This window comes from Clinocottus analis, unplaced genomic scaffold (genome assembly GCF_023055335.1).
Source record: "Clinocottus analis isolate CAN_PGR_092001 unplaced genomic scaffold, fCliAna1.0.p SCAF_5, whole genome shotgun sequence".
Classification (NCBI taxonomy): domain Eukaryota; kingdom Metazoa; phylum Chordata; class Actinopteri; order Perciformes; family Cottidae; genus Clinocottus; species Clinocottus analis.
Window position 1 is genome coordinate 854,358 of NW_027176207.1, and position 16,683 is coordinate 871,040.

A 16,683-nucleotide genomic window follows, 5' to 3' on the forward strand; every position below is an offset into this window, starting at 1 on the left:
GATGATTTGTGCAGTCGGAATTAAACAAACCTTTTTGAGTTTTTGGTCCCCAAAATCTTGATGAATATTTTCCTCAACCTTTGTATCCAGTTAACCTAAAAAATAAAAAAACAGGAATCTCTGTGACGAGTGAAGGGAAATGGGTGACCAATAAATAGATTAGAAGCTGAATGCTTCTGTCATGTGTACTGGAGAGTAAATATTATCAAGGTGAGAGATTAAGGCAGGAATGTGTGTGTGGGAGTGTGTGTGTGTGTGTGTGTGTGTGTGTGTGTGTGTGTGTGTGTGTGTGTGTGTGTGTGTGTGTGTGTGTGTGTGTGTGTGTGTGTGTGTGTGTTTTGTTTTAATCTTTGTTGCGGTATTGTACAAATAGTGTTTTTTCCTTGTTCCCTGTTGAGGGCAGTGGCGCAGCAGAGGGGCGTTGACTCTGCAATAAAACTACACGTAGAAGAAGAAGCAGGGGGCGGAGCTGGCTGTTTGAAAGTGGCGGGCAGTATCAACACCCATCTCAAAGACATCGCTGGCACCGGGAAAGCACCGCACTTACTCAAGTTAGCCGAACAAGTGGACCTTTATGAAGTGTTTTGTACTAATGCTGACCATTGTCAAGTAGAGACGCTGAATGCAGGTTGTGTGATATCTAAACTTCGTCACCGGAGGAGACGTGAAGGTAACGTTGAGTCAGTCATCGTGTTGCTCATAACTAACGCTAGCTTGCTTGCTATGTTCACGTTAACGGCAGACTGACCACAACTTAAACGTTATCACAACATGTCAGCGGGGCTGAAGACTTCATTTCCTCGCCAGACATGTTTTAAATTCAGTAAACATGTACTTGAACGATCGCTAACCATTTACCTGGTAGCTGGTTCCTCCCGTTACCGTTAACAAGTCGCGTGTGGATCCCTATGGAGCAAAAGTTCATTTCCATAACAACTCTTATACTTATACTGCTTATTACACAGCTCGGATATGATCTGTCTAAATTAAATGGTCTTTAGGCTTAGTTATTTATTGGGAAGTCCTGTCCAGTGTTGGTATTTGTCAGTTTGCCCTAACTATATGCAAGACGCACACAAAGCAGTGGTTTGGGTTTGTGCAATTTTCTTTTCTGGTGATATTATTATTTTATGACAGTGTTAAGTAATCCAAATAATGTACATATATGCCACACTAATGCATGTATCACTCAACCTTTCAACCCTAGTGTAGTAACTTCACTACAGTTTCATTCAATATAGTGATGTCATAGTTTAATTATTCCTACACAGCATATTGCAATTCATTTCTAAATCCTCCTCATGCATTCAACATATCTATTCGGTTCACTTGCTGTTTCATCATTTATGTTAGCGCCGAAAGAGAAATCCTCATCTTGATGATGGAAATCAATGCATCTCCACATCTGCCATTGCAGTCAGTATTACCACTGCTACATTTGAGTGGTGTCATTAATTGAAATTGAAGGACGCTTCAATATTTCCAGTCACATGGCCAGACAGCGATTGCTTGGTTTCATTGTGATGACCTTTTTCTTTTATTCCTCGGCCTATAGTTTTGCATCATGACAAATGAGGATGATAAGGGGATCCCAGTGAGAGTCGCCTTGCGATGCCGCCCGTTGGTCCCGAAAGAAACCAACGAGGGCTGTCAGTGCTGTCTGACGTTTGTGCCCGGAGAGCCGCAGGTCTGTGCGCAGCCGCCTTTTCTGTGTGTTTCAGTGTATTGTGTTGTACCACATCTATTATATCCATGTGCACGTCATGTTTCTTCTTCTTTATGGGCCATGGAGCTACACCATGCAGTATGTGTAACAAGAGCTGAACTCTTGTTTCCAGGTGATCGTTGGCACAGAGAAGGCGTTCACCTATGATTATGTCTTCGATGCCACCGCTGAACAAGAAGAGGTCTTCAGTACGACGGTGTCCCCTTTGTTGTGTGGGCTTTTCAAAGGTAGCTTTACCTTTTTAACTCTATGACTCATTAGATTCTGAAACATACAATTTGTGGTTTTGCGCAGACACTTCAGTGGAGACCTGCCTGACCATTAATGCACACAAAAAAACATAATTACAAGTTTTAGATGGGTATTGAGATGTTTTTGTGTCTTTTCTTTTCTTGTCGTTTGAATCATTTTGACTAATTTGTGCATTTCCAGGCTACCATGCCACCGTTCTTGCGTACGGGCAGACGGGATCGGGGAAGACCTTCTCCATGGGAGGAACATACACTTCAGCTCAAGAAAATGATCCCTCAGTCGGAGTTATTCCACGAGTTATCAGAAGGATCTTTGAGGAGAGGGAGACGAAGAAAGCCTGTGAATTCTTTCTGGCAGTATCTTACCTGGAGGTTGGTGGAAATGTTGTAGTTGATCTCATTTAGAAATGTATTGTTTAACTTTCAGCAGAAACTTTTTTACTGAAGTATTTTCCACAAGCCTTTTTTTTCTTTTCGATTGTAGATCTATAATGAAGATATATTGGACTTGCTGTGTGCATCTAAAGATAAAGTGGGCCTCTGCATCAGGGAAGACCCTAAAGAAGGCATCAAGGTAAGTGACCGACATGTTTACAGGTATTAACTCAACATACTGTTGCTCTTCTTTGAAGATAAGAATAGATAGAAAGATAAACCTCATTCTGTTCCTGGTGTAGAATAATAATAGTGTGTAAGCTTTCGTTTCAACGGAACATATCCTGTTCCCCAGATCGTGGGTTTAACTGAGCGGCAGGTGTCCACTGAACAAGAGATGGTGGCTTGTCTGGAGGTCGGAAATTCAGCTCGCACCGTGGCGTCCACGGCGATGAACGCTGCTTCCTCGCGCTCGCATGCGATCTTCACCATCACACTGGAGCAGCGCAAGGGGACGGACAAGTCAGTGTGGTGGCGACTTACTACACGATCGCTCTGCAATGCATTCGGTTAAACAGCTAAATACATCTGCTGTGTTTTAGGTGGATTGCTTTAGATTCACATGGATGTTTTAAGTGATGAGAGAAGTAGAAAAGGACATCCGGATTGTTTCGACTAGGAACCTGAAATTGTAAAGTGCACTCTGATTTATTTAAAGTCTAAATACTTTGCATTAATCAAATATACATGGATTGACACAACACATATATTTCCTGTAAATATTCTGTTTTGGCTGTTGCTTTATTCTAGACGTAATCATTTTAATGTTGCATTCATTCTTTACAAAGTGTTTTAGTGTTTTTTTGTGTTTTAGTTATCATTGATGTACTTATCTTTAGGATAAGTTATTTGCACACTTCCTCAGTTCATAGTGAAGCCCTGAGGAAGCGTTGGATGTTATCTAACTAGTGAAGAATAAATGAATCAATTCAAACTGGAATGGGGGCGGGAGGAGGATTGTTTAAATATTTGTGTGTTCTTTTGTTGCAGAGCCGACTCGATTGTTTCAAAGTTGCACCTCGTGGATCTGGCGGGTTCAGAAAGGCAAAAGAAGACTAAAGCAGAGGGAGATCGCTTAAAAGAAGGTAAACTAAATATCTAAAAGTCGTCAACTCTCAATTCCTGGTTCTCCCAAAGCTTTGTGTTGTAGTGTAGCGTCTCTGTGTCGTCTCTTTGTATGTGTGAAAGTGCCCTTAATGACAGCATCATCTTCATCTCCAGGCATCAGCATCAATCGAGGCCTTTTGTCTTTGGGTAACGTGATCAGCGCCTTGGGGGATGAGAGCAAGAAAAGTAGCTTTGTTCCTTACAGAGACTCCAAGCTCACCCGCCTGCTACAAGGTAAGCTTTGATTTGCATGTTCACAAGTTACTCTGGTCATTAGTCTCCGATGCCATCTTCTCTTTCAGGACCTTCAAGGCGGCTTTGGGCTTTTATTGTTTCATGGAAAGTCTTTCATCCTGCTTTACTGACTGCATTGTTTACTGGCAAATGTTGAACCGTGTGTAGCTTTTTTATTCATCTCAGGCAAATATGACACAATTCCTGGTTAAAACACAGCTTGTACAAACAAATCTCTAACGGTGCAACATGGTAAATGACGGCAGAATGAGTCTGTGAATTGCTTTCTTGTTTGTCCTCAGACTCTCTGGGAGGCAATAGCCACACGCTGATGATCGCGTGCGTCAGTCCTGCAGACTCAAACATGGAGGAGACCATCAACACGCTGCGATACGCCGACCGAGCTCGCAAGATTAAAAACAAACCCGTCCTCAACGTTGACCCAAGAGTGGCAGAAACGAACCGCTTGAGACAGCAGGTACAGAAAGGAGGAGTCTGTGTTCAATGCACTTCAGTTTACAAGTTAAAGATTGATAAGATGAAGTGGTGATGATAATAAATACTTAATCCACACCATACTACTTCAATTTAAAACATAATAAATGACCCAACTGTCTTGATTTATTGGCTGGTTTAGGTTCAGGAGCTGCAGGTGATGTTGCTTCATGCCCGTGGAGGAGTCGCTCCAGTGCTCTCTGGGTAAGACGTCACAAACCAGGATGTGGGATGAATGCACTAAAACAAATCCCAGTTTGGGGTGAGCTGACTAAAGGCCTGTGAGCAGCTGAAGAGGGAATAGAACCCATGCTGCAGGTCATTGGCATTCTGTCTCCTCTGAGTGGAAGGTGTGATGAGGCCGCCGCTCATACGTCCTCAAACTATTCACCTGAACGATTTTCTGCTTGAAAACTCAACGCCCACTTCCTCACTGCATAGTCACAGGGAAGTTATGGTGGAAAATGTATTTCCACATCTGCCATTGCAGTCAGTATTAACACAAGTAGCAACTTTATTTATCTCTTTTTTTTCCACCTTTTAATCTTAATTGGCTTAAATTGTTTTTAAATTACCAAATATTTATGCTATAAATTGCTGATTACTGTGTATGTTTGACCCGTTTCAGGATTCATCGTTTCAAAGCAGTTTTCATGCCGCTGTGCCTCGTCGAGCGTTAACATATTAAAGTGATAACTCCTTCTGTCACAGGCCGGAGTCAACGGAGAAGGTGACGAAGCTGCTGGAGAGGAATCGCGCTCTGCAGAACGAGAACAGTAAACTGAGCCGGGAGCTGAGCGAGGCGGCGGGGCAGACGGCCTTCATGTTCGAGAAGATAATCACGGTGAGCAAGACGGCGCCGAAGTTCACTGATCCTGCCTTCAAAGTGGCTGTTAAAAGCTGATGTTAAAAACTGGCAAGCCAAGACAATTGATATTACAAAATATGTATAAAAAGGATTTATCTACAGAGTCTGTGGTTTATCTTTTTTAAATGTTTCTCTGACATTTAATTAAATAGGCGGAGCACACGAATGAGAAGCTCCAGAGCAAAATGGATCAGCTGAGGGACCATGCAGCGTGAGTTACAATACTCTGAACGCCTCACATTAAAAGCTTTGTTTGGTTTTGGTTGACCACAGTGTCACATTGAGCCACACTCTTCTGTCAACCTGCATTTCAGATGCACAGTGGATCTGGAGAAGGTGCTGGCGACTCTGCAGGATCAGGAGTTGAAGGAGAACGTCGAGGTGATGAGGAACCTGCAAGAAATCGTCTTGGAGCTCAAGGTACAGAAGTCCTCTCGCATTATGAATCTGGCCTCGTTGAGTGAATGTTCATGATTGAACTGATTTATTGTTTACTATTTGTTGTTTTCCCTCAGAATGAGAGCGATGGCCTCACCGCCTCCATCGACGCGCTGGCCGCAGGAGAGGACGGACCCGAGGTGTCCGGCAACGGCAGTAAAAATGACGACTCTGTACGTTGACGCTTTAGTTCACGTACATGTTGATCATGATGAAATATACTGATGTACAGATGTAAATCAAGGTGTTCTTCACCTGTGACCTCCAGCAGGACGTCCCTGGCGCGACGGGTAAGGACTCCCCAGACGGCTTCACCAGCAGCCACGCGCTGCGACAGGCGCAGCTCTCCAAGGAGCTGATCGAGCTCAACAAGGTGTTGAGCCTGAAGGAAGCGTTCGTGAAGAAGATGTGCCAGAACGACACCCAGCTGGAGCCGATGCAATCAGAGCACCAGGTGGGCTTTCTCGCAGTATTTTAATTTGATGCATTTAACTTTATTTAGTGTCATTTGATGTCGCGATAAACAGTTCATACGCTCATGGAAAACCTGGAACAGTCCTGGAGTTTTAAAATGTTTAATTACACTCCTGGAAAAGTCATTGAAACAAATACAATCCCTAAAGTTGTGTAAAAGTCCTGTGAATGTGTTATATTCATGTGTTCATTTATGCTGAGTTTAAATAATGAATCTGCTTTTAAAAGAAAGAGGCTCAACATATCAGCAGCATCCATACAGGCATCTATATAAATGTTTATTCTTTTAATCAAACTATTGTCCCTCATTCATTTGAGTCATTTAAGGTTTTTATCACATTTTATCACTTTGTACTGTTCACACACACATTTCACACAATGTTTGCTCATGGACATTTGGTTTAAAGTCATGGAAACTCACTACTCTGTGTGTGTGTGTGTGTGTGTGTGTGTGTGTGTGTGTGTGTGTGTGTGTGTGTGTGTGTGTGTGTGTGTGTGTGTGTGTGTGTGTGTGTGTGTGTGTGTGTGTGTGTGTGTGTGTGTGTGTGTGTGAACTCTGGATAAATTGTTGTGTTCACAAAGAGCAGCGGAAACACTGAAGCACATAAAAAGCAATTTCACAAAACCAGTTGGTCTCCATATCCCAGCGCTTTTTATGATGGATGATGATGATGATGATGATGATGGAAGGAATTTGTTCTTGAATTGCATTTTTTTCCCGATCGATATTCAGCAGAGAACAAGAGATGAATGTGCAGTTAGCAAAGGATCGTAAAGCACATATTGCAAACTACAGATTGAATATCAGTATCATGAGTCTGAGTGAGCGGTGAAGTGACGCACAAGGAGATGAAACTGTTGTAATGAGTTTCTCTTTGATTATACTAACAATAAACAATGTTTTATTTGTTCTGGAATCAGTTTTTAATCTTCTCGACTTTGTCTTACAGAAAAATGTCCAGTCTCTCGAGACGGCGGTGGATTCTCTGCTGAAGGAGAAGGAGGGTCTCGTTCTGGCCCTCCAGTCTGCAAAGAAAGACTCCAACCAGGCCAAGTAGGACACTTAAACTCAGTTTAGTTTTGGCCCAACAATACAGGAACCTCTTCAGGTTTACTTCCTGCTTCATCTGACGCTCGACTCCTTTCAGGCTCAGCGAGCAGCGCAGGAAGCGGCTGCAGGAGCTCGAGGGCCAGCTGGTGGACATGAAGAAGAAGCTTCTGGAGCAATCCAAACTGCTGAAGTTCAAGGAGTCCTCCGTTAAGAAAGTTGGCAACCTCATGCAGGAGATACAGGTGCAGTGCTTTTCTTCCTCTGACGGAGGCGTTGTGTATGTAAAGTGTAATGTCTTCTCTAATATCTGGATGTTCCTGCTCGTGCTGAAGATATTGTTCCTTAGATGTTAGTACTAAGTAGACAACAAAGCATTTCAATAATGCAAAATAATTGAACAAACATTTGAGCCAAATAGCAATAACAACATATATGTTCATGGAATTGGATGCATTCGAGTGTCTCGATTGTGAGGCAGCAACATTTAAATGTGTGATATTTACTCGACACCTGGTGATAAAATTATTAACCACTTTAATTCGTTGCAAAGAGCAGAGACAGATACGAGTTACTTGACTGATTGCATATCCAGGTCTGCTCTCCACTCTTAAATACTTATGTTCATCAATGCACAGAGGCCCACTTGACGTCTTTATGGCTTCATTGAGCTCCTCCAGTCAGCTGATAATCGGGCCGTCGCGACCACAACCACAAAGCAACAAGCAGCCATATGTTCTGACAACAGACAGGCGGTCTCATGACTTATCAGCAGACACAGCTGGTGTGTGGATATTAACATGTGGAGAGAGTTCAATGAAGAGTCGCCGGCCTTCTAATACTACACATAATGAATGAAACCTAAGACATTCTGAATTTGACTGACTGCTGGAAGAAACACTTATTTCCTCTTAATCAGCGTGAAAACAATGGTTCATGTCTTCTACTAATTTGACTTGACAGTATCATGTGCATGAGTTAAAGAGCATCGCTGACTCTTGACATGACTTGCCACACGTGTAGCACAGTGACGCTTTGCTCTCTCAGGCCATGAAGACGCAGCGCACACAGCTGATGAGGCAGATGAGGGACGACTCGGAGAAATTCAGGATCTGGAAGAGCCAGAAGGACCGAGAGGTGCTGCAGCTGAAGGAGAAGGTTCGATGAGTCCCTGACTGCTTTTTCTTTAATCTGCATCTTCTTCATGAAATCAATACATGATGCTGCTGAATCTTTCATCACATGGTTTCATGACCCTCACAGTTTTATGTATATCTGTTCAACAGGATCGTAAACGCCAGTATGAGTTGCTTAAGCTCGAGCGGGATTTCCAGAAACAAGCCAATGTTCTGCGCCGTAAGACTGAGGAGGTGAGGCCTGTCGGTCCGGTGGAATGAATATGAAGCTAATGTCAAACCCTTGGCTTGAAACGTAACTGGAGACGTGTTTCAACCCCGCAGGCTGCAGCTGCAAACAAGCGGCTGAAAGATGCGCTGCAGAAGAGAAGCGACGCGTCAGACAAACGCAACAGAGGACTGGAGGGAACGGCCGCGAGGCTGAAGGTAGGACGCCTTCAGAGAGACCCGTCTCCAACGTCCATCCGAGTAGACGAGACTGTGGCCGGCTGACCTGTGGTTGTGTTTGTGTGTCAGACGTGGCTCCTGAATGAAGTGGAGGTGATGGTGAGCACAGAGGAGGCCCGGCGCCACCTCAACGACCTGCTGGAGGACAGGAAGGTGTTGGCTCAGGACATCAACCACCTCAAGCAGCAGATCGAGGCGGGCGACCGACCGGCCGCCAAAATCAGGGTGAGATGTAAATTATTTAGCGTTGAGCTCGCGCCAACAACATTTAGAGAGTAATTGAGGCATCCGGTGCACCAAAATCAATGTTTGTGGAATCAATGTTTTTCTCCCCGTGGCGTCCTGCATGCAGCGGCGGACGCTGATCATCTCCGAGCTGGAGACGCAGGGCGCGCTGGAGACGCCGCTGACCAAACAGGTGGAGAACCTGGAGGCGGAGATCGTCCTCAGGTGAGTCCGACCAGGCGACGCGGCACCTGCTTCACCTGCTGGAAAAGTCCTTGATACCCTCAAAGTTGTGTTAAAGTCGTGTGAATGTGTTATATTCATGTGTTCATGATGTTCATTTAGTTATAAATAATGAATCTGCTTTTAAAAGAAAGAGGCTCAACATATCAGCAGCATACATACAGGCATCTATATAAATGTTTATTCTTTTAATCAAACAATTGTCTCTCATTCATTTGAGTCATTTAAGGTTTACTGTATGCTTTGAATCCTCATTGTTAGTTTAAATACTACATTTTATCACTTTTTACTCTTTACACACACATTTCACACAATGTTTGCTCATGGACATTTGGTTAAAGTCCTGAAACCCATCTGTCACAGTGTGCATTAAACTCTGCATTAAACTCTCTCAGAAGTACGGACAGGAAACCCCGAGCTCATTGTGCACCTGTTTGCAGGACTTGTTAAGATTTGAAGAGTGATTCGTATCTCAACAGGAACGCTCAGATAGCCGACCTCCAGCAGAAGGTCCTCGTCGCAGACAGCGAGGGCCGCTTGAAGCAGCGCCTCGACGGCATCCCGAGCATCGTGGACGCCAAGTACGCCGTCAAGGTCCTCATGGCTGAGGTCAGCAGACGCTCTCTTTAACTCCACTCATTAGTAAAAGCACATTTATTTGTAGCTGAATAAATACATTTTCCCTTCTTTTTATGCAGCTGGTGTCTGCTAAATCGGCCAGTGGCAAGCTGGAGAGCGAGCTGAAGCAGGAGACGGGCAACGTTCAAGATTTAAAGAAGATGCTGAACGATGACCGAGGCGTGATGTCCACCATGGACATGGAGCACCAGCAGCAGCTGGTGGACCTGGAGCAGAGGCATCAGGAGGAGGTGCGTGGCTCTCACTCTCACAGCAACTCTTCAGAGACGAGTTCTGTTCTGCAAACGCTGCGTCTTCCTCTCCACAGGTCCATTACCTCCTGCAGCAGCTCCAGAGCAAGCCCACATGTGAGAAGTCAGACGAGAGGAAGCAGAAGGACGAGGACAGCTCAAAGAAGGAGGAGGAGCTTCTGCAGCGCCTCAAAGCTCAGGTTCGCCTCCACGAGCTGCAAGTGTTCAATCAGCAGTTTGTTGTTTCTCCGACTCGATGCTAACAGCGTGGTCATCCGTCCCGTCGTTTCAGGAAGAAGAGCTTGAAAAGCTAAAAGGACTAAGTGAGCAGAACCAGACGCTGGTGGAGCAGAATGAGCAGTACAAAGAGGTAACACACCTGTTTCATGTGAAGGTCACTGATAACAGCTGAACACTGTACACCAGGGCAGTCCAGAGGGTATGTGAGGATGAAATGTATAGTTTACATTAGCATCCATTCAAAATCTCATGGAGCACAGCTAACGGCTAACGGGCTAGCGGATAATCGGGGATACACACACATTGGTAACAAACACAACCATGTTGTTGTTTTCCTTCCTCAGAAACTCTCTCTGCTGCGCCTGACGGGTGGAAAGAAAGTCCTCGCGCCAACGAGCAACAACGAGCAGAGCCTGAACGACTCGTTTGATTACGTTCCTCCGAAGGTAACTGCAGATATTCATACATGTCACTTCATTATATTGGCGACTGTAAGTTATTTCCCATTTCATAGTCATTGAACTTGAGTTATTCAGGACCAAAGTTCAACAGAATGTGAATTATTCTGCAGAAGATATCTTTTATTTTTGAGAAGACGAGACGTAGACGTGAAATTCTCTGAGAGCTTTCAGGGTTTTAAATTCCCAGCATGTTGGTTTTCTTTCTTTTTGTGGGCCGAGCAGCCCAAAGGGAAGCGCTTCACCACGGCTCGAGCGCCGCTGAACACCACCATCGACATCGAGGAGCTGATGTCTCCCAGCGAGGACGAGACGGACGGCGAGCCGGACGAGTGGCGGCCCGAGAAGCACGAGAAGATGCGCCGGACCTCAAAGAAAACAAAAGCAACCGGGGTAAGACTGAGCTTCATGAAGGGTGAGGACAAACCACGTCCAGGGTAAGAAGTCAGCTAAAGACACGTCACCTCGCTCCAAATGCACTGGATCAGTTATGAAGATGCACAGTCGCTCCGGTGCCGAGCTGTGAACGTCTCTTTAGCTTCTTTTAGCATCAGGCTAGTTTGGTGACTCATGATGCATCTCTCTCTCTCTGTCTCTCTCTCTCTCTCTCTGTCTCTGTCTCTGTCTCTCCCTCTCTCTCTCTCTCTCTCTCTCTCTCTCTCTCTCTCTCTCTCTCTCTCTCTCTCTCTCTCTCTCTCTCTCTCTCTCTCTCTCTCTCTCTCTCTCTCTCTCTCTCTCTCTCTCTCTCTCTCTCTCTCTCTCCCTCCCTCCCCAGTGTGCGTGTAAAGGCCGCTGCAGCAACAAACAGTGCCGCTGCCGCAAAGGAAAGACGACGTGTGGGGAGAACTGCCAGTGTGACCACGAGAAATGTCGAAATATGGATAACCAGGTGCACGTCGCGTCCACTCATCGACCCACAACTCACACTGTTCTGTTGCCGTGTGTGTGTGAGCTCTTGACCTGTTGACATCAGTTGTATCAGGACACTGAACTTTACAGAAGATATAAATGTGATAACGGCTTCATACTGTAAACGCTCATCAGAATGTAACCCTTAAAACAGAGTTATTCATGGGCTTTTGTCTCGGTGTTGTTTCAGGACGCCGGTCAGACAGGAAGCGGCTCCAGAGACTCGCTGTCTCTTCAGGACGCCGCTCACGACAGCCCCGACAACACCACCTTCTTCAAGCCGCCGTCCTGCACGCCCACCAAGAATGTGAGCCGCTCCTCCTGAAGACTGTGTGTGTGTGTCTGTCTGTCTGTCTGTCTGTCTGTCTGTCTGTCTGTCTGTCTGTCTGTCTGTCTGTCTGTCTGTCTGTGTGTCTGTGTGTCTGTGTGTCTGTCTGTCTGTCTGTCTGTCTGTCTGTCTGTCTGTCTGTCTGTCTGTCTGTCTGTCTGTCTGTCTGTCTGTGTGTGTGTGTCTCTGTGTGTGTGTGTGTGTGTGTGTGTGTGTGTAGTGTTGTCTGTAGCGCCACAGGAAGCTAACGGCGCGGCCTCCAGAACAGACTAACGGTTTACTGATGTGCACGGTTCCAGGTGCTGAAGGGAATCGAGGACATGGGCGTGCACGCCACTGACCTGAAGTTAGTCAGGAAGCCCATCTTACCGGAGGAAGAGGAGGAGGAGGAAGAGGAGGACAACGACGAGCAGGACAGAACAACGATCAGCTTCCTCAAGAAGAAGAAAAGACTCCTGACCAGTTTTCAGAACAGCTTTTTCTCCGGCTGCACTCCAATCAGAGAGGAACCGTAGCGCGACGGAGCCGTGTGCTGACGGGGCGTCATACGTGTGTTTAATGTGTCGTCTGTTCTACACGTGACTAAACTGTCTTGTACTGCAGCAGGAAGGCAGCTGTTGGTTGTTTTCTGTCGAGGTTGCTAAAGGACTGTGAATAGCATTGAGATGTTCTACTGGATGGAGGAGATGGAGACGCTGTACATAATGTTTAGTTTAGATGTTTCTCACACAGGAAGACGAACGCGACGTTTGTCATGTGTGAAGTCGTCCAGGAGCTGTTCCCTTCAACGTTTAGTGTCCTTTAATAAAGTCTTCCGGTCGCATCTTGTTTTTAAAAGAAGAAACTGTGTTTTTATCTGTGCTGGTGTTGAATGTCTGTCATGAGCTGATGGGAAGTAATTTATTTCATTTAGTCTGTAATGTTGTTTTACTTTGTTGTCTCTTCGTGGCAGATCATTTTTTACTAGAAAATATAAAATTAAGGAAATTTAAATCTTAATAAAACACTGATTTGATATTGTGCTAATCTCAATTTGTACTTTTAACATTTTACTGAGTATTTTTAGAACTTGATGCACATTTCTGTCCCACAAATCCCTCAAACGTTTAAATGAACAAAATAAATAGAAAATAGTTAAATCACATTGTTTTGTTTTTTAATGCTTGTTCACTCATTTTCTGTTTGTGTTCACACTGCTGCTCCAGCGGCACCCTGAGGTGCTCCCTGCACCCTGAGGTGCTCTGCGTCTTGTGAGCAGACGCCGTGTCTCGTGTCCTGAGTCGTAACAGAAGCTTCACTTTGTTGAAACCTTTCTGGAGATTCCCTACAAGTGAAACTACGAGCACGTGACTTCTGACTCGTGACCAGAAGTTTGACTCTGAGCTCTTTGTGGGTTTCACGTTCAGAATGAAAGAAAAGGTTCAGTTCATATGCAACATGTTCATGTTCATACATATGTTTCTAAATTGGTGAATAATTGGAATCCAATTGATTATCTCCATCAAGCAGAAACGCATCATGTGATGTTCAGTGTTTCATTTGATGAATGACTGGCTTTAAAATGATTTAAATCTTTGGGGTTTTAGACGTTTCACAGCAGAGCCGGAGCGATAATGATGGTTTATTAAAGAAGGATGGAGATGTTCTGATGGTAAACTGAGCCTCAGGCCTCCTCAGGGCTCCTGGTGGCGCCGTCACGACGTCCTCGTCTCCGCAGCGGCGCTTCTCGTCTGTCGCCATCAAACCTCCAGACAATCGATCACATCGCTGCCATCCGATCCCTCCCAGTGGACTGAAGCAGCAGCTGGTGCTGAGCGGCTGCTGCTTCCTGCTGGGACTGAGCGCCGCTCTGCGCAGGTGCAGGTGCACACATATAAACATGCTGCATGACCACAAAGGCATCCTGGCAGCAGCGGCGAGTGGACATGTCAGTCTTCCAGCGCTCACCATGAGGGGACCGAAGCTGCAGAGTCCTCCAGAACGCTGCCAGCGCGCTCAGCTCTGGACAAAGAGACTCTTTCTGGGCGCCATGCGGCTTCACCGGCCAATCAGAGACGAGACAATGAAGCTTTGTTCCACCGGACAATCTGGTTATGGATTTATGTAATGAAATGTGTGTTTTGTTGCACCAGACACACACACACACACACACACACACATGTTGCATTGTAGGAGATTTAAGCAAACAAACCCACAGGGAACCGGCCTGCTGAGCGTGGAGAGGCCGTCGGCCTCAGGGAGAGATGTTATGAAGGCTTCCTTCATGAAGACAGAAATGTCTGGTCACATGATGCCATCAATGTGTATGTATTAAACTAGAAATGTAACCTGCAATGTTTGGAAAAGTGTCTTCATGTGAATGCATTTTGATCTTTGGAGCATTTATTTTATAGGAAGTTTAACGTGTTGATTGGTTGCATACTTGCAGCCTCTCTATCTAAGATGCTCTCTCTCCATATGAGATGATCTCTCTCTATCTAAGATGACCTTTCTACCTAAGATGACCTCTATATATAAGATGATCTATCTCTATATGAGATGATCTCTCTCTATCTAAGATGACCTCTCTATATGAGATGATCTCTCTCTATATGAGATGATCTCTCTCTATATGAGATGATCTCTCTCCATATGAGATGATCTCTCTCTATATGAGATGATCTCTCTCTATATGAGATGATCTCTCTCTATATGAGATGGCCTCTGCTACTGCTGCTAATGCTGTTGCTGCTGCTGCTGCTCATGTTGCTGCTGTTGCTGTTGTTGCAATGCATTCTGGTCGCCAACAGAGGGCGGCACATGTCAGAATACGAGCGTTGCTGTAGCTTCAGTGTCTCTTCGGCCCTTTAGCCGGTTAGCTTGCGTCTATCTCTAAGGCGCTCTTCATCTGTGTGAACACGCCTCTTGAGTTCATCAGGGACCTCAGTGGAGAATAATGATTTGAATAATAGTTCAATAGTTTTCGGGGACGATCCAGTGAAAAGAAAGGAGCAGGCTGAAGATGATGAGGACAGATGTGTGAATCCAAGATGGGATCTGCGGTCCGCGCTGAAGGCCCGATGAAGATGTTTGAAAAGCAGCTGAAACTCATTGAACCTGGCCTCAAAGTGTCATAACACTAATCTGTGTCAGCAGGAATGTGCGGGTGTGGCTCGATCAGATTGGCAGCGATCAAACAAGCCAACAGTCACCAGATGTGAGTCAAATATTGCTGAATCCTGATTGGTGCAAAGACGTTTGCGCACTTCACCTTTTTCCAGCTAAGCTCCGCCCACTCCAGAGCGGCGAGAGCAGAAATCTCTCTTGGACGTGTAAAGGGAACTATAACGTCATCGCAATGAACGTTTCTTACTTCAGATATAATGACCTTTATCCGTGGTTAGAATAATTAAAAAGAGGAGAAGTCACGCGTCACATCATACATACAACATATGAACACGTGCAGTATTGTAGCTGAACAGTGGACTCTTTAGGCTTTGAGTTTTTTTGGAACCAGAAGGGAAAGAGAAGCTGCAGCGAAGCAGCACAAACATTACGATGAACTTTTATGAAATGGAAAAAGCAATAAAAATGTGTTTTTATTGCGATGAAAACACGGATAACTTCCAGGCCGGACGACGTGGTGGTTGAGTCATGAACCTCATGAAGACTTGAAACCATAAACTCACTGAGCAGCGCGCTCCTTTTCTCATTGACTTCCACACAACTGCAGCAGAGGAGTCGCCCCCTCGTGGCCAGGAGGAAGAATGCAGGTTGGAAGCACTTTGGGTCAGACGGCTCTCGAGCTGATGAGCATTCATTCATTCATGAGGCCTCCACAGGGAGACATGACATGGTACAATGTTTTATTGGTGAGGAAACAAGTTTCTGTCACATTTGAAAAGATCCATCATTTAAAAAAAAGGCTTTTTAAATTTGAAAACGTTGTATTGTACGTCGGTTGCCCGAGGAGAGCAAAGAGCAGCGAGGGGGACGCGCCTCTTTATTTCTGACTCCGTCTGCGGTGACGCTCCGTTTGATTTGGACTCAAACGCTGCGCTCACGACCCGACACAGATGTTGTCTTCCCTCCAGAGGAGCAAAGACAACCAGAAACACACAAAGCGACCTTCATGAAGTACATTAGGACCACACATATTGCACAATATTCACTCAGGGGCCTCGATCCAGTGGACTGAACACCAGCTTTCACTTTAAACGGGTTTTCTTCTCACTTTCATTCTGCAGCTGACATGAAAACATGAAGAAGCTGCAGGTGGATTCCTCCAATGAGATGTTACGACTATATATTGCATCGATCTTATTGTAAAAAAGCCAATGTTTGCTCTTTATGTGAAACATTAGTTTATCTGTGACGGTGAAATGTGTGAAGCTGGAGAAGTGGGATTAATTGTATTGCCACAGGTTTGACTCACAAACATCACTCACACATTCTGCTGCTGCGTTTGATGTCAGCTCCTCTGAGACGTTCAGGAACCAAAGTCCAGGAAATCTGAGAGGAAAATATACAAAGAGCAAGAAACAAAGTAAGGAATATGTGGAGAGGGAAAGGACTTTCTCCTTGAGTCAAAACTCAACTTATTGACAAAAACATGAATAATTAAAGAAAGATGAAATAATAAACTGAAGCTGGAGTTTTAACTCAAATTAGGGGATGAAACGTGGCGTCTGTCAGATGAACAGAGTCAATCATTTCTGAAATGAAACCTTTGTGCTGTGAGATTCGGGCAGTGCACGTGACCGCGTGCACGAG

General features: G+C 45.1%; 1 protein-coding gene across 2 annotated transcripts; it reads left to right on the plus strand.

The window, feature by feature from the left end:
* Window positions 1-468: 468 nt before the first annotated feature.
* On the plus strand, window positions 469-13,070 carry kif4 (kinesin family member 4). Of its 2 annotated transcripts, none has more exons than XM_068601400.1 (31): window positions 469-670; window positions 1,556-1,687; window positions 1,839-1,953; window positions 2,159-2,349; window positions 2,462-2,551; window positions 2,708-2,874; window positions 3,403-3,497; window positions 3,634-3,753; window positions 4,056-4,231; window positions 4,391-4,452; window positions 4,960-5,092; window positions 5,269-5,327; window positions 5,431-5,536; window positions 5,632-5,727; window positions 5,823-6,008; window positions 6,979-7,082; window positions 7,177-7,321; window positions 8,124-8,234; window positions 8,363-8,446; window positions 8,537-8,638; window positions 8,729-8,884; window positions 9,012-9,109; window positions 9,607-9,736; window positions 9,826-9,996; window positions 10,074-10,196; window positions 10,289-10,366; window positions 10,581-10,682; window positions 10,920-11,087; window positions 11,470-11,583; window positions 11,794-11,910; window positions 12,231-13,070. In XM_068601400.1, the coding sequence occupies exons 2-31, from the start codon at window positions 1,565-1,567 to the stop codon at window positions 12,444-12,446; spliced, it is 3,738 nt and encodes a 1,245-aa protein (XP_068457501.1). In that variant the 5' UTR covers window positions 469-670; window positions 1,556-1,564; the 3' UTR covers window positions 12,447-13,070. The 2 variants fall into 2 exon arrangements, with proteins under 2 accessions (XP_068457501.1, XP_068457502.1); XM_068601401.1 differs by having other exon boundaries at window positions 5,826-6,008.
* The last annotated feature ends 3,613 nt before the right edge of the window (window positions 13,071-16,683 follow it).